This window comes from Seriola lalandi, unplaced genomic scaffold (assembly GCF_002814215.2).
Source record: "Seriola lalandi dorsalis isolate HSWRI2012SDOR001 ecotype SW California unplaced genomic scaffold, Sedor1 jcf7180002054408, whole genome shotgun sequence".
NCBI lineage: Eukaryota > Metazoa > Chordata > Actinopteri > Carangiformes > Carangidae > Seriola > Seriola lalandi.
This window is the reverse complement of record NW_019524961.1, coordinates 188,572-213,715: the sequence shown is the minus strand read 5'-3', so window position 1 is coordinate 213,715 and position 25,144 is coordinate 188,572. Positions and strand designations below refer to the sequence as shown.

The 25,144-nt window shown below is 43.5% G+C and overlaps 1 protein-coding gene across 6 annotated transcripts in view; it reads left to right on the top strand.

Moving 5' to 3' along the window:
• Window positions 1-25,144, top strand: part of rbms3 (RNA binding motif, single stranded interacting protein) — a 273,401-nt gene that overhangs the window by 216,842 nt on the left and 31,415 nt on the right. For all 6 annotated transcript variants that reach the window (XM_087175003.1, XM_023409817.2, XM_087175004.1 and 3 more), the window contains 3 exons: window positions 11,474-11,580; window positions 19,528-19,571; window positions 22,346-22,442. In XM_087175003.1, coding sequence (XP_087031129.1) covers window positions 11,474-11,580; window positions 19,528-19,571; window positions 22,346-22,442 — 248 coding nt within the window. The remainder of the gene's footprint in view (window positions 1-11,473; window positions 11,581-19,527; window positions 19,572-22,345; window positions 22,443-25,144) is intronic.

The window sequence follows — 25,144 nt, the reverse complement described above, 5'->3', positions numbered from 1 at the left end:
GGGGGGTGCAGTCAGGGTGTATCCAATTTCAGGCTGCAAAGCAAATGGCCTTGGAGATCAAGGATTATACAGCAGATTTCTAAGTCGGGCTGATATTGATTCGCTGTGCCCCTGCTGAACTCCAGGTTGTACCCTCTCCATGTAAGCTTTTAAATGTTGCTGCCTTAACGGACCCCCCCTCATCAGCATCGCCCCCCTGATCTATAAATTTGCCCTTTTGTTTTTCTCGATAGCACTGGATGTTTCATGGAAGGGTAATTTCAGTGGGAAGTCAGTAAGGTTTATTTCATCCAGGACAAGACACCATTTTTAGCCACAGGGTTACAGCTGGTTTTGTTGGATATGTTAATGAAGAAGAAGAAGAAGAATTAGCTTCCCTTCGCACTCCCGAAGAGGAGAAATACTGCAAGCGTTTTTAATAACAGAGAGTGTTTCAGAGATTTTGACAGCTTATTGTGTTTCATTGTAATGCACATTCTGCCAGACAAAGAAGTGGGATAGCAGGATCTCACGCACTATGCAGTGTGATGCATACATTAGAGGGACAATACCTCTATACTTCATGTAGTTGAAGTCAGTTTTTATAATTATGTGACTTTTTTATATCTGCTCATGAGGATAATTGTCAGATATTTACTCATAAATTAACTCCTCATCTCGGTACATTTGCTTTGTGCGAGCCTCTCCACGCTGCAGCTGGTACACATGAGTGTGTGACCACCCAGATGCTGAATTTTTCCATACAAACTTTACGTTTGAAATTCAGAGCATTTATACGTCTGTGCAGCAAAGGCATTAATCACAAGAGTTTTCATCAGTTCCAATGCGTTTTGATGTGCCATCTCATACTGAGCAGGACTCTTGGCACCCCTCTGCGACTTCACGGTCTCCATCTCCTTCGCCAGTCTGAGGCACAAAATTAAAAGTTTGTCGTCCTGCCATTTAGCCATCTGTTCGGCAACTTCCGCTTCTCTCCACTGTTTTCTTTCTCTCCATCACACTTTCTTTCACACCCTCTTTCTCTCTTTTTCATTCATGCACACACACACACACTCACACACACACACACACACACAAACTATAAACCAGTGAACACTGTGCAGCCACAAATTTCAAGTTTGGTAATTGCTTTTGGAAAAGCTGAGAAAAGGGAAAGAACACTGCTTCAAGGTCTAATTATTCAACAATACCCCTCTCCCCCAAAAAAAAGAAAAAAAAAAGAGATGGAAAGACAGAGAAAGGGGGTTGAGTTGGGTGTCGGGATCTGGTTAACTCATCAAATAGGCCCATTATGGGGTAAAATCAACAGTGGAGTGTGTTAGATGTGTGCTAGGGAGGGGAGAGCGTGTCCAAATCCCCTCAGTTCGCACAGCCATTACAAACAAGAGTGGATTAGCCAGCAGCCCCCTGCTGGGACAGTGAATGGATGAGAATGGGAAAGATGAGGGAGGCCACTCCTCCCCAGCATTATCTAAATAACAGGCTGGGGAATTCAATAAGTACCGGCCTCATCAGACCTCATCAGCTCCCCCAATTAAGCTGCGAATCATGGCGGCTGGCGGGCTGGTTGCCGTAGGTGACAGATGAGAGCCGGCGTTGCGATGTGCTCTCCTCTGTAGCATTGCTGCGCTGCCTCACATTCCTCACATTGTTTAAGTGAATGTGTCGGTGTGTGTGTGTGCGCCTGTTTGTGTGTATCTAGGACAGGTGGGTTGTTTTGGAGGAGAATGGTAAGAGCTGATGAATATCATCAGCTTAACAATAGTATTTGTGTTGTTTCTACCTGCTAATTTACGGTCCACACCGACGCTCAGGCCCACTCACACTGTGCTTCTTCTGTCCTTGATGCCGCATTGATGAGTCCCGAAAAAGCCGGCCTCAACTTGAAGTAAGAAGGAGTTACCTTCACCACGCCGCTGCTTGTGAACCCTAGTGATATCGATGTTGTGTGTCAATATCTCTCCCCTCCCACATTACCTCCCTATGTTTCCCCAAGGGTCAGGACATGTGGAGAAAAAACATGGCTCTCGCACATCGATTGAGGCCCATTAACGCAGACTGAGAAAAACAAAGCCTTTCATCACGTCTGAGATGTTTAGGCAAGGACTCACTCAAAGTTGTTCCCCACAGGTCAACCTTTCTCTCCGGTTATCGCTCTGATATCGCTCTCTCAAGGGGACGAAGGGGCACAGCTACTGAAGCTAGTTTAAATAATGCGGAAGAGTTTGCTAAGTGTGTATTTTTCTCTAGATAAGAATGTGCTGTCAAACTACCTTCATTCTTTGTTTTGTTTTCCTTTTTTTTTCTTTGAAACAGTGGGAAGGTTGAGAAGGAAATGGTAGCACTGACACATGAAGGAAGTGGGGTCAGATTTTGGCCAGGAGTTGTTTTGTTTCAGGGATTGAAACCTCTAATCACCTTTCAAATGATTATTTTTATGGCATTCCTGCCTCATGGTGAGTTTAAACAAAGTTTAATATTGATATTACACGCCAGAAAAAATAGACTTATACATGCTGTTCAAATAATAAGGTGCACTTCATAGCATTTTTGATCATTAATTATTCATTTAATTATTAGCCTGACCTTTGCATTAAAAATCAAAAACAATTTCATAAATGTCAGTTTACTTGAATGATATTGTAAAATCTGCTTAATTAAGCAGGTATTAGCAGATCTTGCAGTTCCCTTGGAAAACAGTTGATATATTCAATGACCTCAAAGAAGATGCCACTTTGTTGTCAGCAACTTTTTTGGAAAGACAGAGGAAAATTAGCGTCAACGCTGCTCGAGAACAAAGAGAATACCCAAGAAAGGAATGAATTATGAGCCGTGGGAATGTCTGATGCACTGTTTGAAGCTCAGAAGGGGTCTGTCTGACAAAGCGCAGATGAAGGGGTTAGCCATCTAAATTTGGACGTAACTCTGGCTTTTAAGTCTCATGCAGCTGGCTACACTGCTAATCTTAAATCACCCAGCAAGTTCATAGGCATATCTGTACCGTCTCATGTCATCAGTGTTTTTAAGATTACCAGAAGACTATAGAGATTAAGTAAAGCAGAGAGGATCAGCTGACATTTTGGTCAGTCACAAGAGATGCCTGACGAAAGGTTGTCTAACTAAAACAAAGCTCTGAATAAATGCACCGTTACATATGTGCAGGGGGTTTACACTTGTCTGTCTTATACAGGTGTGAGATTCATTTTCAGTTTATCAAGAACAAGCTACTCCTGCTTCCCTCCTGAAGTAGCAAACACACAGCATCTATTGGTTCAGTAAAAGTAATTATATTACTGAAATGAAGATAAAGTAATCTGTTGACATATTATGTCTAACAATGACACTTAAATCATTTGGCTGAGTAGCGAGAAACCAATAAGCAAAGATGCTGTCTTTAAAATAGCTGAAGACGATAAAAAAACGAAGTAAAAGAGAAGAAAGATGTCACTGAGCAAAAGATACGATTTTTAAGAAGGAAAAAGACAGAAAAATATTGCAGAACTTCCTGTGCTGTCTTTGATTGTGTATATACGTCCTATGAGTGTACTGTGTGTGTGTGTGTGTGTGTGTGTGTGTGTGTGTGTGTGCGTGCGTGCGTGCGTGCGTGCGTGCGTGCGTGCGTGCGTGCGTGCGTGCGTGCGTGCGTGCGTGGCTTCTCTTTTGAAAGTGAAAGAGCAAACAGAGCTGCACCTGCAGCTTCTATCAACCGGTGGAAAGCTCCTTTCACCACAGCTTTAATTACAGTCTCTGCAGCTCTGCTTGGCTCAGACAGGCTGGTCTCCACGCAGCCAACCAAATCCTCTCACACATAGCTGCCTTCTTCTGCCACAGAGTCACCTGATCCCTAATCAGCCACGGTGCCACTCTTCATCGATCCCCAATCAGTTACAGTAAAGGGGACGCTATGGAACCCCGCTCCCTCCTCGCACACCCCCCCCCCCCCCCCCCCCCCCCCTTCCCCCCTTATTAGTCGGTTGCCCTGCTTTCATTGATCATAAATCAACGTCACTGGCAGCATTGATCGTCAATCACCCCCAGTGACATTATTGATCCGGCTGGTCCCTCAGCTATAGGCCTGCCCTCAGCCCTCGGCCAACATTGCAGCCTGGCTGTGGCGTATTGATCCCCCTCAGATACAGTATTGAGGGGTCTTTATTGATAATTCATTTATTGTGCTGTAATTTCATTTTCTTTTCTGTCTATACTGTTGTTACTGGAAGCCCCTACGGTGGAAACCTAGTTAACAGACACACAGCCTTTTGTATGCTTCGCCGTGCTGCTCTAACTGATGTGGCTTTCTTGCATTTCCAGTTTGAAGCATATTTTCCACTCCTCTTCAAATGTCATTGTCAATTTTCAGGCAATGGGAGCCTAAAGGTTGGCTAACCCTACTTATAACAAGAAAATCATACGTTTGAATTCTCGGACCGTCTGTGAAATTCAGCGAGAGGCAAGGCACCACTTAGCAAGACACCTACCATTCGAGTTTCATGCCGGCCAACAGCGGAGGACTGTTTGTAATGCGCCTTGAGTGTGAATTTGTGTAACTCTATGAATGTCAAGCAGTGCTGTGCTGAGCAAACACCATGCATGCTCAGCAAAACCTCGCTTTGAGTAATAAACCTAAGTAATTTTGCTGTAACAGTATGTGGAAGCTTTGTAAAGAGTAAAAGGCTAAAATATGCATTCACATTCAAATGGCTGATGTAAATAATGAAGCCTTCACAAAAGGCTAAAACACTGACACAGTGTCACATATACCAAGAGGTATTCGCTGCTGCAGGTTTGGTGGATGGGCAGTTCTGTTGAATTACAAAGCACCCATCTGTATGATTCATCTCTATAGATGGGAGGTTTCACGGGTCACTGGAGGCGTTGGCAGTGTTATAATACTCTGCTAACAGGGAGAGAGAGCTAACTTCACTGTCTGCCCACACAGGCGGTGACACAGACAGTGGCAGCACAAGTCAACCCCCACAGGCAAAGTACAGCAACAGCTGCTCTTAAGTCCCTTCTGCCGCCGCCAAAACTGTCTGCCATGAAAGGAGAGCTCCACAGCCCAGAACCGGTTTTACGCCACAAGGCCAAAAGGGAACCAATGAAGATGTAATTGCTTTTTATCTCATAAAATCAGTCATTCTTTTGATAGTTTATTACTTGATGCATTATTTCTGTTTCTGTCTGACTGAAGAAAGCCTGTCTTTCTTCAAACACAAATTCAGTGTGGATCAAATGTGATCGCAGAATCACCAGCCCAGCTCTGAAAAAAAAAAAAATGGGTTAAAGCCAAGATGATTCCCAATTATCCATGTCATAAAATAGGTTTATATTCTGTATGTCTTCTCAAAGATGCTTCTTCAGTTCAGCGGTGAAGAAGTGTTGAGGCATTTTGTGAGTGTTATTACATCTTTGAGACCAAACAACAAGTCCGTCCATCTCAGTATTTTGTTAGCTCCATCTGTGACGTACTGACTTGCCCGTTGCACATTGCAGTGTTTTCTTAGCTTGGATCTTATTTCGAAGCCACTCCACAAATAGTGTTTTCAATCTCATACTTTACTCTTACAATTTTTGCACCAACCACAATGCGGACACTTGTACTGTAATTGCCGCCCTGGCCAGCTGTGTAAAGCAGCCACTGATACTGAGACCGTCTGCAGCAACAAAGATGTTGGCAGCACGCAGCAGCATGTGTGGCTTCAGCATTAGAAACATCTGCCACCGCCACTTTAAAATTGCAACCGACTACAAGAACCAGCGACACTCGACTATGGCGTTTGGAATGAATGCGGTGAGGACTGTCTGCTTGTATAAATGTTATTTTAATATAGGGATGCAGGATTGTGAGCCGTTCATTAGAGTTGGCAAACACACATACTCTAACTTCTACTCACTCACTCATACACCTCTGTCTAGCCTCTTGTTTTTAGTTATTTGTTTACTCACCATGGCAACCTTAGCATTGGGAATGGCGAGTGGAATTAGCTGATTAAGCTAAAACGAAGTTTTCGTTTTAACTGGTACCTCAGAGCTTGTCTCACAGGAGACGGCTAACAGCTGGAAACTGGCCGCCTGCTTGGCGCTGCACTTGCTGCTCTCACATTTACTGTAAGAGCAGATTAATTCAGAGCCAGGACTCAAAGGCACAATCACATTCACTCACATTTTCAGCTGCTAAAATAATTACAACTCTTTGTTTATGCTGAATATACTTCATCTTTTTTCTGTTGGATCATTTCACACTGATCTGATGTCTGCATATTCCAAAAGGCGAAGACATGCACACATCGCTTCTATAAGTGTTCCCACTCCCATAAGATGGTCTCAGTCAATTATAGTTGTCTGCTGCATTATACTGTAGACTCACACACATGGAGCTCATCTCATCCATCAGCTTTGTTTATTTGTCTGAATCTGGTCTGGGATCAGTGTCTGCTCGGTGGTGCATGAAGAGACAGACAGCAAGATAGATAGATAGATAGATAGATAGATAGATAGATAGATAGTTGGATAGATAGATAGATAGACAACAAGTAAGAAAGAAATGGAGAGAGAGAGAGGCAGACAGGAGATAACCACGACAGAGAGAGATGCAATCGGATGGAGAGAGTGAGAGATGGATTAGCATGTCAGAGACTCCCTACATAACATTACTCTTGTTAAGTGCGCAATAGCTCATCGATCAGGCTTCTACCGCCCGCATCCAGGGCTCTTCCCTCCACTTCCCTTCCCGTAATCCATAATATCATCACAGGCCTGAACCGCCTGACATGCTGCAGGAGCCCTCTATGGGAAAGTCTGAGCAAGGGGCTGATCAATAGCCATAGAACATATGCAGCGGATGCAGGGTGAGAAGCAAAGCGTTGTTGACATCCTTCTCCCTATACTCATCTCTCTCATTCATCTATACAGTATGGATCAGAAGGGGGAAAACTGGACCACGCCTGACACCTCCACCCTCTGTGACTCTCGTCCCCCTCTGCCTCTGTCTGTCACTGTCTCCTCGTGTCTTTTTGTCTCTCTATGACACCGTATCTGTCTTTCCATCTATCTCCCTCTCCCTCGCCTCTTTGTCTCACTCTCTGCCGCGCTCCCCTCTCAGCGCCCGCTCCATTTATCGGGCCGTGTCATTGAGCCGCGTGTGCCGTCCCTGTCAGCAAAACGGCTGGCAGACTGTCTTCATTTCCATGCTGAAGGATGCAAGGCCAGCGTGGCAGTTGTGAGAGCTATCGACTGGGATCCGTCAAAGCCCTCCCTGTAGGGAAGCTGCTGCCGCCTGCCTTCCTAGTTGGCGGCCATTCTGAGCTTGTCCGTTTGACTCTTAAAAATGGCTACATATATGCTGTAGCTGTAGTTTTGGTCCTTCTCCTTTGCCACCTGTCATATATTTTTCTATTGTAACTACTCCCTGTTTTTGCTTCATCTTTATCTATTTCTAGAACACTTTCCCTTGTGCTCCCTGTCTTTTCCTGTATCTGTCCGTGTCTTTCCACGTCTCTCACTCTCTCCCTCCCTCCCTCCCTCCCTCTTTTTTCACTCCCTTTCCCATAAGACACAGCCTCCTCAGTTTGGGCAGACAGGTCAAGCTGGCTGATGGGAATCAGACAGTTGTTGATCCAATTAGAGATCCCCTCGAGCAGCAGAGTACAGCAGAATTCCAATAAAATACTGTCCTCTTTTTTTCCTTTACCTTATTCTTTCCAAATATGTCCTCGCAGTAACACACAGCGAGCCATGCAAATGTCTTTTCAGAGATGCTTAGCTCATGGAACTTCAAGCCTAACAACCCGTAGGAACCTTTAACCAAAGTTGTCATTTAGAAGTGGAAAGCTTCCTTTGACTGAAGCTTTTTCAGAGTGACATATTTTGGTACAAGTGGCTGAACAGTTCCCTCTGTTCGCCCTCTAGGGCTTTGCATACTCTCAGAGCAAAGCAAGGCCAGCCCAGTTTGACTCCAAGCCCTTGTGAGAGGCCTCTTTTGTAACTGTCTTGATGGTGAAAAGCTGGCTGTTTCGCTGAGCAAAACCTTTTACCCAGCCCTGATACAGTTCGGGGCTATTCTTGCATTGATTTCACCATTCAGGCCAAACAGATGTACAGTCCAATTCTGAGCAGAGGATGAATGTATGATGTGCTGACATTGATGTATTATAATGCATGTGCTTATTTGCATTCATGGATCAAGATGCTATTCATCTGGCCTTGCGAGACCATCCGGAGCACGTAAGCTCTCTTTGTCTACAGATACCAGAAGAGAAAAGGAATGGTGAGATCTGGTGTTCTCTCAGCGCTGGCTGTTATTCCGCAGACAAAGGGCTGATTTCCCCCAGATGCCGGCCCATAGGAAACATCAGTAATAGCAATAATTACTTATGCACTGAGCGCTAATAAGTGAAACTTGCAACAAGCTTCAATTTAAATGGCTATTGTAATTACACTGTCTTGTACAGAAGTACATCTGCATGCACTTATTGGTTCATTTTACTGAGTGGTAATGTGTCTATTGATGAGCAGAAAGCCATGACTATCTCTTCACAGCCAAATGCACAGTGTGGAGTAAGACTGAGCCGAGGTTGTGATCAAATGAGGCTCGCAGCACAGACGTCTTACTCTCACTGAACTGTCTAGCGCTGCTCCTCTTGCCCCGTTGCGTGTATGTGTGTGCGCATGAGTGCGGTTGGTCTTGGTGTGCGCACTCCAAGGCGCACACACATGCATATGTCTGTGGTCACCCCTCGTTAACGTGTTTACCAGTTCCTACGGCAACCCACATAAAAAACAATTAGGAGTCTCCACGGAGCACCTTGTTATCGGCAGTTGTTGACCTCTGACCAAAAACAATTTATGTCTTTTTCCCATAATTTAGGATCATTAAAGGCCAGCAAATTGGTTCATAACCGAATCATTTTCTTTGCAAGCGGCCCCCCTACAACACACACTCTGACTGGAGCCAGTGAGAAATGTGTTGTACTTGGAGCCTGTGGCCTAAAGATGCAGCATCAGCAAGCTAGTATGTACAGCCAGTGGCCTAGTTTATTCTGGGCTGTGCCAGTGATGACGGTGGGTGGTGAAAGGTCTAAGAAGGGTTTTTAGGCTGGCAGCAGTTTGCATTGTGTGTGTGTATGTGGGTCTTTGTGTGTGTTTTCAAGGGTTATAGCAGAGAGACTTTAAGGGCAGAAGGAGGGTGTGTGCGTCAGGGCTATAGAGGGGTGAGTGTGTTCACAGGGTGGGTGGGGTGGTGTGAGGCTGTTGATCTTGGGCTGAAGTCTTAAACAAATTGGCTGGTTCGCTGTGGGAACTGGGGATGTAGTCAGTGGGGGGAACATCAGCGTGCTCTGTGTCAGATTCTCCAAATTTCTCCGATAGCTAATTATCTCCCAGAGTGCCAGAGGAGAGGTTTGCAAGCGGTTTTGTTGTTTTTCTTCTTCAGCATTTCTCTCACTCTCCCTCCCCAGGCCATGTTCTCCTGGGCTGACTCTGAGCCGTTTGGTCCCATAGTAGCCCCTAAAGCCACACTAACACAAAGAATTTTGAACGTGCCTGTCCCCGTTGCAGCACTATAGCCGCATACAGGAACACACAGCCATCTGCTTATTTGCATCTCAGACACCTACTGTAAGAACAAAATCATCCTCTCCGAACGTGACGCCATTTGAAGTGGTGACATGTCAGAAAGTGGAAATGAATAAATAAATCATCTCGTTAGCTCATTAACACCCAAATCATTTCCTCCAACTGGAACCCCCCCCCCCCCCCCCCCCCCGTCATACGTTCGCTTGACTTCAGGTTGTTTTATTTGCTGTCACTGCCTTGTCAATCCTGACAGCATTTCTTTCTCTCTCTGTCTTATGATGCTGCATTATTATCGAGGCCTAAGCGTCTCTTAACATCTGGTAGTGTAGATTAAAGCATCAACAATTCTCTCGGTGGGTGTCATCTCTAGCACGGCGTGATAAAAGGTCCCATTGCTCACCTCCCGCCGACAGCCCCATTATCGGCCTGTGTCGTCACAGAGCGGCCGTGTCACGAGCTGCCAGGCCTGTAATGCGAATGCGTTGACAGGAGAGCGGTCGGGTCCCTTCTAAGCCACCAGGTGCAGGGCAGCAGCAGTTGAGTGTTTGGACAAGCTCGCTGGCTCAGTGTGTTCTGTACTGTTGCAGAGCTGCACAGCCCTCCCAGGGAATGAGTGTTTGATCCTGAGTGTAGATTCTCACTCTACCTCTGTTTTCCCGTTGTTTCTCTGTCAGTCACTCAGCCTCTATCTCTTTCACTCTCTTCTCCTTTTTTTTTTGTTTCTTGTTCTTTTCTCCGTCTGTACTCGTGTGTTTCTTTTAGTTTATCCAACTGTCTCTCATCCCCTCACTCATCTCCGCAGTCTGCCTCCAAAGAGATTCCGATCTCGCTGACGCAGACTGAAAAGGGGGACAGACACTGCTAAGACCCCGAGATCTCCGGCCAAAAGAGCCACCCGCTTCTCACGAGAAAAGCTCAATAAGAACTTTTTTTTTCCTTTTCTCTGCTTTTTTTTTTCTTTCACTGAGCTTGTCTTTCTACAGATTTCTCTCTCTCCCCCACAGTATCTCATCAGGAGAGTCCTCTCCCTGAATCAGTTTTGTCTCTTTTGGCACTCACCTGCAGCTCAAGTGTGAGAAAGTGCCCTTTGAGAAGTTATCTTTATAGCGACGTAGGTCATCGCAACACTTTCATCAACCTTTTATTGGCAATTATGCACACAAAAGACTGTTGATATGGAGACAGCGTAGATGAGGTCACAGTACAGAGGGCTTTTTCTCTTTTTTTTAATTGGATTAATAACAGCTATTTCATGTCATGTTTTCCTGTTGCTTGATATTAGACACTTGCCGGCTCTGAAGTGAGAGCACTTATTACAATCCTGTGTTACTATTGTTCATAGTATGAAATGGTTAGACTGCCCCGAGTGTTCACTCTGAGAACAGCGGTATTAGTTCTCTTACAGCCTCTGCTCACACAGCGCAGCTCAGTGAGACGCTTGCATCGATGGTTGCGGAGTGGAAAAAGGCATAAAATTTCAAATAAAGGAGAAGATGGCTGTTAAAGTAAAACTCAGAGGGATTATGCGTCAGGAACAGGAACGCCTTTTAGAAACAAGCTTTGGCTGACAGAGCAGTCCTACATTACCATCTCAGAGGTATTTACAAGAGCGATTACTGTGATTATTATTTCAACAATACCCTGCAATGCTCTTTCATGGGCTGCCAGCCTGGGCCAGGGTAGGAGGGCCTGCCAACATCATTGGTCTGGGAATTTGTCTAAGAGCTCCATAGGAGGGCAGAGAGGAGGGAGGGAGGAATGGAGGAGGGAGAGACAGAGGTGAGATGGTAGAAGAAGAGAAATGCAACACAGTTCAAAAGGCCTTCTGTCCCTCTGAGGGGAAGGTCACACGATACAGTCCTCCTAACATGATTTTGTCCTCTTTCCCCCCTGTCTGCAGCTCCCACGGAGCCTTTGCTGTGCAAATTTGCTGACGGAGGGCAGAAGAAACGCCAGAGCCAGAGCAAATACCCTCAGAACGGGAGGCCGTGGCACAGAGAAGGCGAGGTAAGGTTCAGATGCCATCCTCCCTCACCCCGTCCCAAAAGACTTTCAAAAACAGTTCATTTTGTCCTCCACCACTGAAGGGTGCAGGACAAATCAGTGTTGTAGAGAAAATCTCATCTCACAGTCGATCTCGAGAAAGAATTTTTTTTTTTTTTTTTTTATTAAGTTCTTTTTCTTCAGTGAACGACGCACATAGCACCCAGCTTCTTCAGGTTCGCTTATGAAGCTGCCAACACATCACAGATGCCATAAATAAAGCAATGGGATCACATCATCACATGACAAATGATTTCATAAGAATACAAGTAAATGGTCAACAATAGAAACTCACACTTATTAATGTTCATTAAGGGCCAATCGTGATATATTTTTCATCCCAGACTCTTTATACTTCGTTTTCAGGCGCTTTCAGCTACATAGCAATGTTTCCATGTGTCTGTTCAAGAATGGTCTCAGGTGTCGGATGTGAATGTCCTTCTAATGAATGACTTTGACCCCTTCATCGACCAGGAGTCAGGGAACGGAGACAGGAGTTACGATCCATATGCCCATATACATCCACCTGTTGTCATGGGGCTGCAGTTCCATAACTAGGTCATATAACGACAGTTAAATCATCTCCGTGACAATCTAACCAGTTCCATCCACTAATGAAGAACACGAGATGATGCTGAGAGCTCCTGAAAATAAAAATTAAATTGCTCTCCTGATAAGAATTTTTTGTTGAATTGATATTTTCAAGGTCAAGAGCAAACTTTCGAGCTCAACAATATACAATGTCAGCATAAAAAATTACTTTTCGAAATAATAAACTGCCTTTGCACCTCATTTAAGAAGCCTGGATGTAAGAAGAAGATCCACAGATTTAAAAAAAAAAAAAAAAAAAAAAAGTAATCCACATAACACCTTTAATTCTTAGCTGACAAAATCACACCTTTACCTTTTTCTTTCTAACTAGCTACAAGTTGTCACTGCAGCACCACTATAACATTTTCATGATCTAACGTTTGTTGAAATATCCTGTGACCTATTTGTCCTAATTCCTGGAATTATAGAGATTCACAAATTACCTGAAGAACAAGAGCAAAATGCAATAATTTTACATATAGATACATATACATATTTTACACATGAATACAGCAAATATACATTAAGAATTGATAACTTGATTACCCAGATATGGCCAAAATATTTTAATTAACTGAATTAAACTCTTTCCATTCCAGCATGATGACATCTTAAGTAAGGCGTTTACGTCTGAGGTCATGGCAATTACAAGAACAAACCCCACCCTCCTCACAAGGCCCCTAGAGGTTGGCAACAGAGTTGGCTATAACATCTGGCTTTATGTAAACCATTACTGCCTGTCATTTGTATTTACTCTAAAGTATGGCGCTGTTAAAAAAAAAAAAGAAAAGAAAAATACCCCAGATATCGATCATACTGCCCCCGGATGTATAGGTGCTGTCACGTAAATTGCATCTCAAGCCAAATGCTTCACTGAACACGTATATTCCCGCCATACATCAGAATGCTGGGAAACCTGAAATTGGATACAGTGCTATGGTAACATATTCATCAGCAACATGTGGAGACAAGGTTAAAGTCTCTTCATAAGCTACATACCATCTATACTGGGAAGGACACACAGAGGAGACAGGTGGAGGAACGCTTCAGACTGGACTATATAGATATACACACACACACGTCCACGCACACTCACTGGGGCTGACAGTTGTGCTGAAGCTGCAATGTAGGGGAGACCAGGAGAGATGAAATGTTTGTCCTTCAGAATACACATGCTCTCTGTGTGTTTGTGTTGCTGGTAGAGGTCCTGAATGAGTGTGTGCAGAGAAAAGGGTGGTGGAGTACGACACCAGCCATGTGCGTGTTTGTTCGTAGTGTGTGTGTGTGTGTGTGTGTGTGTGTGTGTGTGTGTGTGTGTGTGTGTGTGTGTGTCTGTCCATCACATGTTCAGCAGCCCTAACACCTATAAGCCAGTGAAGCGTGTTTAACCTAAATCACATTGCTACATCCCCTCGCAGGCCCACGCACTGACAGGGTCAGCTCAGTTAACTTGAGGTAAAGTCAGATGACTGTGTATGTGTGTGTGAGTGAGTGAGTGAGTGAGTGAGTGAGTGAGTGAGTGAGTGAGTGAGTGAGTGAGTGTGTCTGTGCTTCATCTAGTGGCTCAATAAGGATAAGGGGAAAATCCCACACTGCTAAAATTGAGGAAACACCCCTTTTGTCCTTTTGCCTTTATTTATTCCCCGCCCTTCACATCCTGTGCGTCACACACATTACAGACACACTGTCTTTGACCTGAGCTTGACACAGCGGCACACCATGCCACACCAATCTCCTGTAAAATGTGTTTTACAGGGAGCGTGAGGTCTATATGCTGCCTAGAAGTCATACTGGAAGGTCAGGGTGGGTTGTTAGTTCATACAAAGCACAGGACTTTAAAACCTAAGATCTATATTTGTGTCCTGTGCCCTAGATCTTAAAGGCAACTAAGACACTTGGGAAAGTTTAATATTAGAAAAGCATATGCAGCCCATCCTATCCTAAGTCATCATTGACTTCTGAGATTTTTTCAAAACCACAATCTCTCAATGACTTTAACCAAGTGCTATGATTTGCATAAATATAACCATAAAATCTTTAATCACGCTTTAGTTGCCAGGGTGTTGAAAGGATAACACTAAAAGTGAACATATTGCAGGGATAGATTTTGGCTGTCATCATCAAGAAAATAAAAGAGATCAAATTATGAGGTAAGTTTCAAAAGGCAGAGACGCACACTTTCTGCATATTCAGACAGAATGCAAACTGAATTTTATGAGCTGCCATGAGTCCGTACAAAGTCAATACAAAAACACAATTAGATGCAAATTTTCCTTCAGCGGTACAAAACTGATGCAAAGACATATGCTGTTTGTGTAAGTTGAAGCTGTTTCAACTTAAGCAAATAAAATGCTGCACGTTTCCCCAGGGCTTTATAAATCTGCTTCATAAACGTACAGAGGAGAGGCGAAAAGGAGAGAGGCTGCAGGGACAGAACAGAAAGACCCGGAGTTTCTGGAGAGTTTTGAGCCCAGTAAGAGGCTGAGCTGAACACACATACACACACACACACACACACACACACACAGGGACACTCTCACTCCCATGGTCAGTGCATCCGCTGCCAGCTAGCTTTGAGCTAACGCCTGTAGAGTTGGTAAAGAATCCATCTCTAATTTCCACTGATCAAAGGAACCCATTTGTGTGTTTATCTTAGTTAAAAGTTCTTCCTGTTGTGTCAGTGAAAGAGAAATCCCTCCTCTGCATCGTTTCCCTCTGTTCCCCTCCATCCCCCTCTCTCTCTCTCTGGCCCCCCTCCCTCCTGCAGTGTTTCACATTACACTGCATTAAGGCATGACGGCATGACTGAGAGGCCGAAGTTTAACAGCCTGGGTTCAAGGCTTTGTGTGTGTGTGTGTGTGTGTGTGTGTGTGTAGCTGAGCATGCTCTAGTGTGTGCCAGCATTTATGTGTTTATTTGTGTGTGTTGTTTTGCTATCCTTGAGATTTAGACCTTCAGGGCAGGGTTTTTTAGTAACCGAGGTCACAGTAGAGGCTTCAGGGCAACATTTGAGTTCAGGGTTATGTTTTCGGATTAGGTTTAAACTGAGGCTGGGGTTAAAACTAGTCCAGGTTAAGGAGTTGAGCTTAGCTTGAGGATTGGAATAAGGTTTACTTTAGATTCAATTTAATTTGTTGTTTGCATCAAATTGAATTATTTGAATATTTTTGATTCCACTCCCAATCCCGTTGTTGTCTTCTGTAACACACTAGATTAGTTATTTTGGGTATTTTAACCCTGCTCTTTTAAGCCACTTAGGTATTTTGGTAAAATCACCACACACAAACCACAATGTCAAAGTGGAAGGAGACAAACATTAAATACAGAGACAAGAGGCTCTGTGGATTAAGGTCCAATGTAGGTATCAAATAATAAAGCCAAACTTTCAGTCAGTAGACATTCATCGGGGCAAATGTTAATCAAAAGCTTTTATCTGAACTATAATTTCCATGTATACTAGCATTAAAAAGCACAGTTCTTTATTTGATGTCAGTATGAACTCTGATGAACCTCTACTGAAATCTTGGCTTTACCAGTAAATGCATGGATTGGACCTAAAGTCTGCAGAGCCACATAGTGTCAACAGAAAGGCCCCTCATAAGTATAGTGTACTGTGTGTGTGTGTGTGTGTGTGTGTGTGTGTGTGTGTGTGTGTGTGTGTGTGTGTGTGTGTGTGTGTGCATCCTTGTGGTCATTGATCAGCTGTGCAGGCAGGGAGATGGGAGATAGGCATCACATGTTAGTCTGTTTATCAGAGCTGAGGCCATTCCTCACCTCACTCCCTGTGGCAGGCAGATGAAGGGGAGCAACGGCCCACACCATCCATTACTCTCTTTCTCCGCATCTCTCCACCTTCTCCTCCCTCCACCTCTACGGTACATCTCACTCTGCCTGTATCTCTCTCTTCCTCTCACCCTCACCCTTTCCCTCTTTGTCTTTGTTTTTTCCCCTTCTTTAAGCACTCTCCCCTTCTTGCCATGTCTTTCTCTCTCCCACTTTGTCTCGCTGTCTTGTCTTCCCCGTGTTTGAAGTCTTCCCAGATCCCACAGCAACATATGGAGAGCGAGAGCGAGTGAGTGACTCACTGAGACTGAGAGAGAGAGAGAGAGAGAGAACACATTGCATGATCAGTCAGGAGTTACAAGGGGTTGAGTGCTGCAGGGTGGCTGGTGGTGAGGATTGAGAAATATATGACAGATTTTCTTGTAAACTACCCAAAGTGGGAGTCTAGAAAGTGCTGTCTCTCGCCGTCTCATGCTGACAAACATATTAGTCGCTGCATCTTCTTTCTAACATGCACACACACACACACACACACACACACACACACACGCAGACGTAAGCGCCATGGGTGCTCATTCTTTTCTCCCTCCCTATCTCTTTCTCTCTCCTTTCACTTCCTCGCACTCTTTCACCAACACACACTCCTACACACAAAAACTTTCAAAGTCACACTTCTCAAGCACCTACTCTAGGGGAATGAGTGTAGATGAAAAAAAACATCCGGCTTTCCACTCTGTGTGAAAGCCTGACAGATGTCCGTGTGTGTGTGTGTGTGTGTGTGTGTGTGTGTGTGTGTGTGTGTGTGTGTGTGTGATGTGTGTGTGTGTTGTGTGTGTTATGTGTGTGGCCACGAGGCAAAAAGAAAAAATAAGGAGTGAATCTGTGTATGGAAGGCAAAAATACAAGAAGGAAGCGTGTGTGTGTGTGGGTGTGTGAGGACAAGAGACAATGGCTCGGCTCAGTTTCCTGTATAAGAGCAGTACAGCACAGGTGTCATTACAGCTGGCTAATACAGGCTGTCCTCACCTGACCATGTTTTAACATCTGTGTACTAAACACATGTATGCAAACATACATCAATGCACACACTAGTACACATAAAACACTGCTTTATTGCTATGATAAAATACATTTACATTTGCATTGAAAAGACATTAGTCAGACAGAATGCATTTTGTACACCCAAGAGCACAGATGAGAAGATATTAATGCAAAACAATTCTACACAACTTGCTAAACTTTTGAGTATGATTATGTAAAGTCTTGAAATTCATAATCTTTCTGTTAAATCACTGAATGAGGTGAGGAAGCGTAACTCAATTCTGACCTAACTTAACATGCAAAATGAACATACATAGTTACTCCGTCTTTGAAAGCGGGGTCTGTCCGCAGCAGCTTTTCCCCGGGCCAAGCTTTGTTCAGTGAGTCTGTACAATATATGTAGTCTAGGGTTTTTTTTGTTTTTTTTCTTGGATCAAGCTCAGACAAAAGCATACACAAACTGTCTCTGTCTTTTCCGTAACCCTCGTAGCGACAGAGCCAAAAGCTGACTGCATCAGTAATCAGTCATTGGCCATGCAGGGTCCCCGGCCAGGAGCTTCTCTGCTGTGGAATTCATCAGCACATGGAACCAAGAGCAGCACTTAGGGGAGTTATCAGCCTCACCAGACAGCTGGCCATGTCTGCCAGTGCTATTAGCGCACATGTGAACACACACTAGTGCACACAAAACAGATAGGCATGCTCAGAGACTCTCTTGATCTCACATTCAGCGTAAAGAGGGTGTATAAATACATGCACAGACAGCTTTGCGCATATGGACTCACAGAAAGGGACATTCATAGACACTGATGGTGAAAATACACAAATAAACTACATGGACAGATGCAAGTGCCTTCATTCTCTCTGGAAGGCTTTTTTTCTTTTTTTTTCTTTTTTTTTTAACCAGTTCTGCAAATGCACTCTCGCACATATTGAACACAAAGGCCTACCACCACGCACTCACGCGTCCACACATCTGTAGTGTCAGCGAGGGCTTAGTCATTCGGTGGAGATTCTCTGTTTTTGCTCGCTCTCGTGGGTTTGGTCCAGGCTCCCTGATCCCCCCTGCTCCTCTGAGCCACTATTCCCTCAACAGCACAGCTCAGTGTAGGTAGCCCTCTGTAGGAACAAGGGCAAAAGAGTGGTACAGAAAGACAGGAGGGGGGTAGATTAAGAGATGCGGTGGGTGAGGGATGAAGAGAGAAAGGTAAGGGAAGAGAGGAAGAGAACATGAGATGATGAAGAAAGGAAGGAGAGGGAGGGAGAGCAAAGTGAGAGAGAGAGGAAGGGCAAGAAAAGGGAGTGTGTGTGTGTGTGTGAGTGGGGGGGGGGGGGGGGGGGGGGGGGGGGTGCGCGTGTGTGTGTGCATGCGCCTGTGTGTGCATGCGCCTGTGTGTATGCTGATGAAATCTGCCGTCCTCAGCAGCCTCCCGTTAAAAGAAATCGGATTAGCTCTCCTCCGGGAGAGAACCTTCAGGAATGCAGATGACGGATTGCGGCGCACAGGTTTCTCTCCTGGACTCTAAGAGGGCCTCACACACACACACACACACACACACACACACACACACACACACACACTCACACTCATAATGCACATTTACAACCACATGCACACACACACACCCTCACCAGACAAAGAACTCCGTTTTCCGCTCACTCCTTTTCTCTCCAAAGGGCATTTCTTCATTTCCTCTCATTTATAAAAGCATGATTGTACGTGATTGAAATGGCAAAGGAGGCGTCCTCAATACTAATTCACTTTGTCCTATTGACTAAACTTTTCCCCACATTGGCTTTGTCACTTGTCAGTTTTTCCAATTTGAAATGAGTTGATTTTGATTTGATTTAATTTATTTTGAACAAAAAGAATCAGGGTCTAAATCATGTTATTCCCCAAGTACAATAAAGGTACAGCGAATTATCTTGGTGACATTCTCTCAGGAACATATCGACAGATTTCCCAGAGACGTACAGTGCCAGTACCGGCACAGAGAAGACAGTCACAGAATGCGGTACAATGAACATGTACTGTACATCTCCAATGTATACATACTATATCATTTACAAGGACTACTCTTACCTGGCCATAGTTTACCTACTGATATACTGCGACTGAATAAAGTGACCAACTGTGTGCAGGATTTCTGGTTGCTTCTTAGTGTTTGGTTCCACTTAATTAAAACTAGATTTGAATCTGGAGCTTGCAGGGTGTTAGCCTAGCTTAGCACAAAGACTGGAAACAGGGGAAACAGCTAGCTTGGCTCTGAAGCTTACTAATTAACATGTTATATGTTGTTTGTTTTCCCATTGAATTCTCACCAAAAAAGCAAAATGTTATGTATTCCTTTAATGGTCTGCAAATGAGAGGAAAAAAGTTTTACCTATCAAATGTGACACACCATTTGTAGCAGTGTAATCTTATTTTATACATTTTTTTTCAACTGTTGTTAATTTGTGGTTAATCCTGCGTGTTTATTGGGTTTTCTCTTTCAGACTGGCATGGCGTTAACATACGATCCCGCTGCAATGCAGAATGGGTAAGAGCTTGATGGTCAATCCATCCTTGGCACCATCTACTCCACTCACCTCTTGGTTCAATGGGCCCTCATCAATACCAATGTCATACATGAAGATTAATGTAGTGTCTGCACTTTGTAACTGTTTGATTAAGGAAATCTATATGAACCATCAACCATCAGTTTTCATTGGTGGGGTCGGGTGAGGCATGGCAGAGGGTAGCTGAGTGAGCGTGTGTGTGTTAACGTGTGTTTGGGTCTGTAAGTATGCGTGTGTTCCTGTGTGTTTCTGCGTCTTTATGTCATGACTTAATGGTGCTGGGGAAATAAATGACCCTGCGATGTGTTTTATTTTTCCCTGCAGTACTGAGGCAGGAAGGAGAGTGCTGAGGCTCTCCCCTATCTCCCTCTGGCCTCAGTCATCCACAGGAAGCTCCTGACTCCCCGCTTCTTAAACCACTTATCCCCCAGTGACTCAGAGTCAATCTCAACCAAAAAAAAAAAAAAAACTGGATGAATAGCATCACTCATTACACACAGCCTGCCATGTAAAAGCCTGCTTTGCTGCAAATCCGCCAAATTATATTCCCACAGATATAAGCAACAGACCTGCAAGTAAGGGAACAATTCTCTCTTAATGCATTCAACCTGAAGTTTAGCCTAATGATCGTGTTGAATTAAGTAGCAAAGAACGTAAAAGTAGTCAACTTTATTCAAATCTTAACACAATGTAGGAATAAAAAATATCGTGAATTTAGGAATGTAGAAATATATAGTCGATTTAATTCATATGTTAATGCAAAGTAGAAAATGAAAATGCAGTGGGACTAAAGCTGAAAATGTAAAACAAAAATGCCACTTCACATTTGTCAGACTATGCTTACTGGTATATCAAAATGCAAGTGCAAATTGGATTAGTGAATGGAAAATATAATAATGATGCAAATTATCCATATATAATGCGTATATATGCTATTGTGGGACAGAATTTACATTTTTTAGTTTGTATTAATAGTTGAATAAATTCAACTGTATACTTTAATAAGAGAACAGCAAAAAGAAATGTTTTTTTTTTTTTGGCCCATATCAAGACAAAGTCCAACTTAAAAAGAGTGAAAAAAGTAAAATTAAAAGTTTAATCTCATTAGTGGCATGTAAAGGGTATTTTATTATTATTATCTTATTTTTTTTATTCATTGTTCTGTTGACATTGCTTGTATTTCTTCATTGTTTGGCATCTCACGGACCACACTGCTGTATGTGTAAAAATATTGATTATAATTGAAACATCAACGTTTTTTCAAATATACAGTATGTTTTCTTCTCCACTGACCTTTAAAACTCAGTATGTAGAAAGTTATTGAAGTGGTAATGCTTCCCTTTGGCACAAACTGAGCTTGCACATTTAATGAAGGTGACAAAATATATAAAGCTCTGTTATTTAACTACACAAGGACATATTTTATGTTTTATATGTTAAATGGCCTATGCATGAACAGACATACTGTATATGTTTATATATATATATATATATATATATATATATATATATATATATATATATATCTTGCCAAAAATTCTGATACAGTATGTTATCTGACATAGTGACATTACTTATGCTTGAGGTCAGTTTGACCTAAGAGAGGTCTAACCCCCAATTAGACCTCTTATGAACAAACTATTATACAACTCCAATAAAAGAAATTCAAATAGACTAGAATTGACTCAGAATGGAATTTGGGAGTTGTCCTGCTTCTTTAAACATCAATTACATATATACAGTCAGATGAAAATCCATTGTATTCGACCATGTCTGTGGTAAGCCGGGGTCTTCCTCTTCAATTGAGTTGTGAAACGTGTCATCAGTTCAAAATCATGTTCATCAGCAATTTTTATTAAAATGAGGAAAAGCCATAAAGTATAAAGCTGATAAACCAACTAGGACTAGGACTCGAGAACAATAGGGTTAAAAGATAATGTAATACACGACATAAAGAGCTAATTCTGAATGTTCAAACCCAGTGTGGTGTCCTGAAGCCTAGTACATAATATCCTCAGCCAGTAATATGATCTTCAGCTCAGGTGACAGAGACTATTGGACGTTCCACTTAGCTTCCCGTGGGACCTCGGCAACATTCGGTTGCTATAAACCTTCAGCAATAAGATAAAGTAGCGTAGCCGACCACCTCACTTCTCCGCAGCTCATGTCAAACCTTAGCTTCTTAAAATGCATTGAGTTTTCTCCAAGCTCAGCGCACAAGCGTGCTACTTAAGCCAGCCAGCCAGCCCGGCACAGTGTAGCCTTAGTGCTGGAATATGTGGTGAAAGAAATACAGACAACCTCCCACTTTATAGGATGACAAAGCTCCGTTTGATGTGATAAAACCTGACTTTTCAATTGAGAATCCTATGAGACACTTCATGAAACTTTTATGTGGTGTTCAATGTACGGCCAAGTGTTTGCTCAGGAACAATCTACAGGACAAATCCATAGTGTGTGTGTGTATGTGTGTGTGTGTGTGTGTGTGTGTGTGTGTGTGTTTGTGTGTGTGTGTGTGTGTGTGTGTGTGTGTGCTTTTATATAGACAGAGAAATATTCTATAGACAAATATGTGTCAGATAACAACCCATTTTTTGTGTTATGTTTATATTATGTTCTATATACCTAAAATGAATTTGACAGACTTATTATCTCTCTCTCTCTACTCTTTTTCATCCTTATGTCCTCCCTTTTCTCCTCCTTCCTCTCCTCCTTCTCTCCCTCCCTCTTTCTCCCTTTCTTTGTCACTTCCCAGGTTCTACTCCTCGCCTTACAGCATCGCCACCAACCGCATGATCGCACAGACCTCCATCACGCCCTTCATCGCTGCTTCCCCCGTTTCCACATATCAGGTGGGCCATAATGCACTGCATTATGGGTAGACTTCTGCCTGTGTGTATGTATAATAGGAGAGTTTGCTTTGTGTAGGGTAGATAGAAGAGAGGGGGCGGGCTGCAAAACAGCGTGAGGTTCTCTCTTCTCTCATAGTTTCTCCGCCGCTCCAGCTGTGCTCGATGACATCTGTTTCGTAGGCGGCAAACACAACAGGCATCAGAAAACAAGCAGCAAAAAAAAGGGATTAAAAAAGGCTGACAGGGTAGAAAAAAAAAGAAAATCACCCATCAAGAATGAAAGTGTCTAGGAAAAACAAACTATTTCTTCCCTCCTAGTTTCCTGACCTCTATTGCGCTCCTGTAGCTGGTAATGCAATGAAGTTTTTTTTATTTCATTTTATTTTTGCCAACTTCGATACAATCACTTCCTCTTCCAAAGTGAATTTCCACCATTCCTCATGGCTGTGATCTGTGGAGTAATGAAACAGAACACAACAGGAACGTGAAAATTGGCTGTGCGAGATGTCAAGAGCGTTACCCCGTTTTCCGTCACTGCACATTTCACGCAGCACCCTTTGCCAAATCTAAACATCAAGAGGCACTGCCACTGTGCCCTCTTCACTCAGACGCTATCGTTTAACATCGGCTCTGTTTGGTATGCAGAGACAGGCAGACGAGGATAGCGAGCAAGAGAAAGGAGATGAAGGATAGATGGGAAAATAGAAGGGACAGATGGAGAGAGAGACAACTAGGGAGAGCAGGAAGGATAGTACGGGTGGTGGTGATGGTGATAGCGATGGCTCAGGTGGGGGTGTGGGGGTGAGGGTTGTTGCTGAAGGTTGCTTTGCCCGTCTTTGAGGCACGCTTGATTAAAACTCTGGTCCAGTACCTGCGGTGGAGGGGTAGGGGAAAGAGGAGGAGGGAGAAAAGTGGGCCAAGGCGCGCCTCTAATCCGCTCTCGGAAGGCTTCCCAAATTGATTTATCAAAAACAATGGTCAGGCTTTTGAGGAATATTAATCCTCACAGTTTCAATATCGGGCCGCTCTGCCGCCGCTTCCTGTAATATTGCCCTTCAGCCAGTCACGGCAGGAAGGTGAGTCCTTCATCTTCTGTTCAAGTACAAAGACACAGAGGAAAAAGAAAAAGAGAAGACAAGCCAGGCAGGCATATAAGCCAGACAAAAGGAAATCACTTCCTTTTATGATGGAAACTATTGCCTTTATAATGAAAATCTCAAGGTGCATAGAAATGACGGTATATGCCATTCATGCCATTATGTTTATGGTGGGAGGATATTTTTTTTGAGCTACTATTTTGATCACCTTGATTTATCAAATCTTCAAATGACCCATGCCAACAGCAGTGTTCTGGTGTTCTTTTAAGCCTGGCTCCAGTTAGCTTGAATGATGATTGGCTTTGTTTCCTGGAAAATCAGCTTTGATGATCCACATGACGGGAGCCAGCCGTGGCCAGATCACTACCAAGATCTCAGCTAGTGCTGCCAGCCAGCAGCGGCCTGGTTTACATCACTGACTCTGCAGACCGGCTCACTGGTGGACTAAATATGCGACTGACTGGTTGGATGTGTGGCCGGCTGGCTGGCTGGTTGGCTGGTTGGCTGGCTGGCTGGCTGGCTTACTAACTAGCGAACTGGCTGAATGTTTAGCTTTTCGTGTGACTGGTTGGGTGGCAGGCCAACTGGCTGACCGCGCGGCTGAACGACTGACTGACCAGCTTTTTGGCTTGTTGGCTGACAGGCTGTTTTAAATGGTAACACAAGCTGTGAAGTTCAGCCAGAGGTAGCCTCTTAGGTCATGCACATAATACCGTTCACTCACACTGAACCTTCTGCAGCTGTAGAATAAGCCTTACCTTACTAACTTTTGTCTTGTAGAAAAATCAAACTTCTGTCAGTCTGTCAGAGCTGTCAAGTCAAGTTTAAGACCTTAGAACTTCATTGTATATGTCACAGGGCTGTCACACCAGACGTTTTATAGGAACCGTGACGACCAAGGTCCTCTAACCTTAATTACTGTAACCCAAACCCATGATCTTTCCCTAAACCTAACCAAATCGTGAGCGTTCCAATAGCTCAACCACGTGTTCATTATTGTAACCATTATGACAAAGCTGTAGGCTGTAAGCTATATCAGGAGCAGCTTCTAGGCTATGGGTTGTATCAGAACTATATGTATATATATTGGACAGACGACCAATATGGTTCATATCAATACTCTCATGTCGGGCAATTTGTACAATTTTGTGCATATCTGAATTACCTGAACTCTGTAACCCTTCTCTCTGATAACACTAGAATGGAAATAGAAAAAAAAACAGATACAAACAGAGACTTGTCATCAACTCCCATCATCCATCTGCATTGCTCTTATATTTTAAAAATGTAGAAAAACATTAAAGAAGCTTTGGCTCTTCTATGCACTAAAAAAATTCAAAGAGGATGAGGAGAAGATGTGAAGCCGGTCATGGCCAGGGACAGGAGGGAAGTGAGTTTGAGGTAAATATGTTTTTAGCATTAGTACTAGGCAAGCTCACTGATGCATTCTGCCTCATTTCATGTTCTGTTCTGATTGGTTGGTTTGTAAATGTGAGTCGTAGCAGCAGTGTTAGGTTTTGGTCCTGAACTTCTGATGCTTCCGACCTTTTTTGATTAATGACCAAATATTTTTACCACATTTCTCTCACATCAATTTGGCCTCTT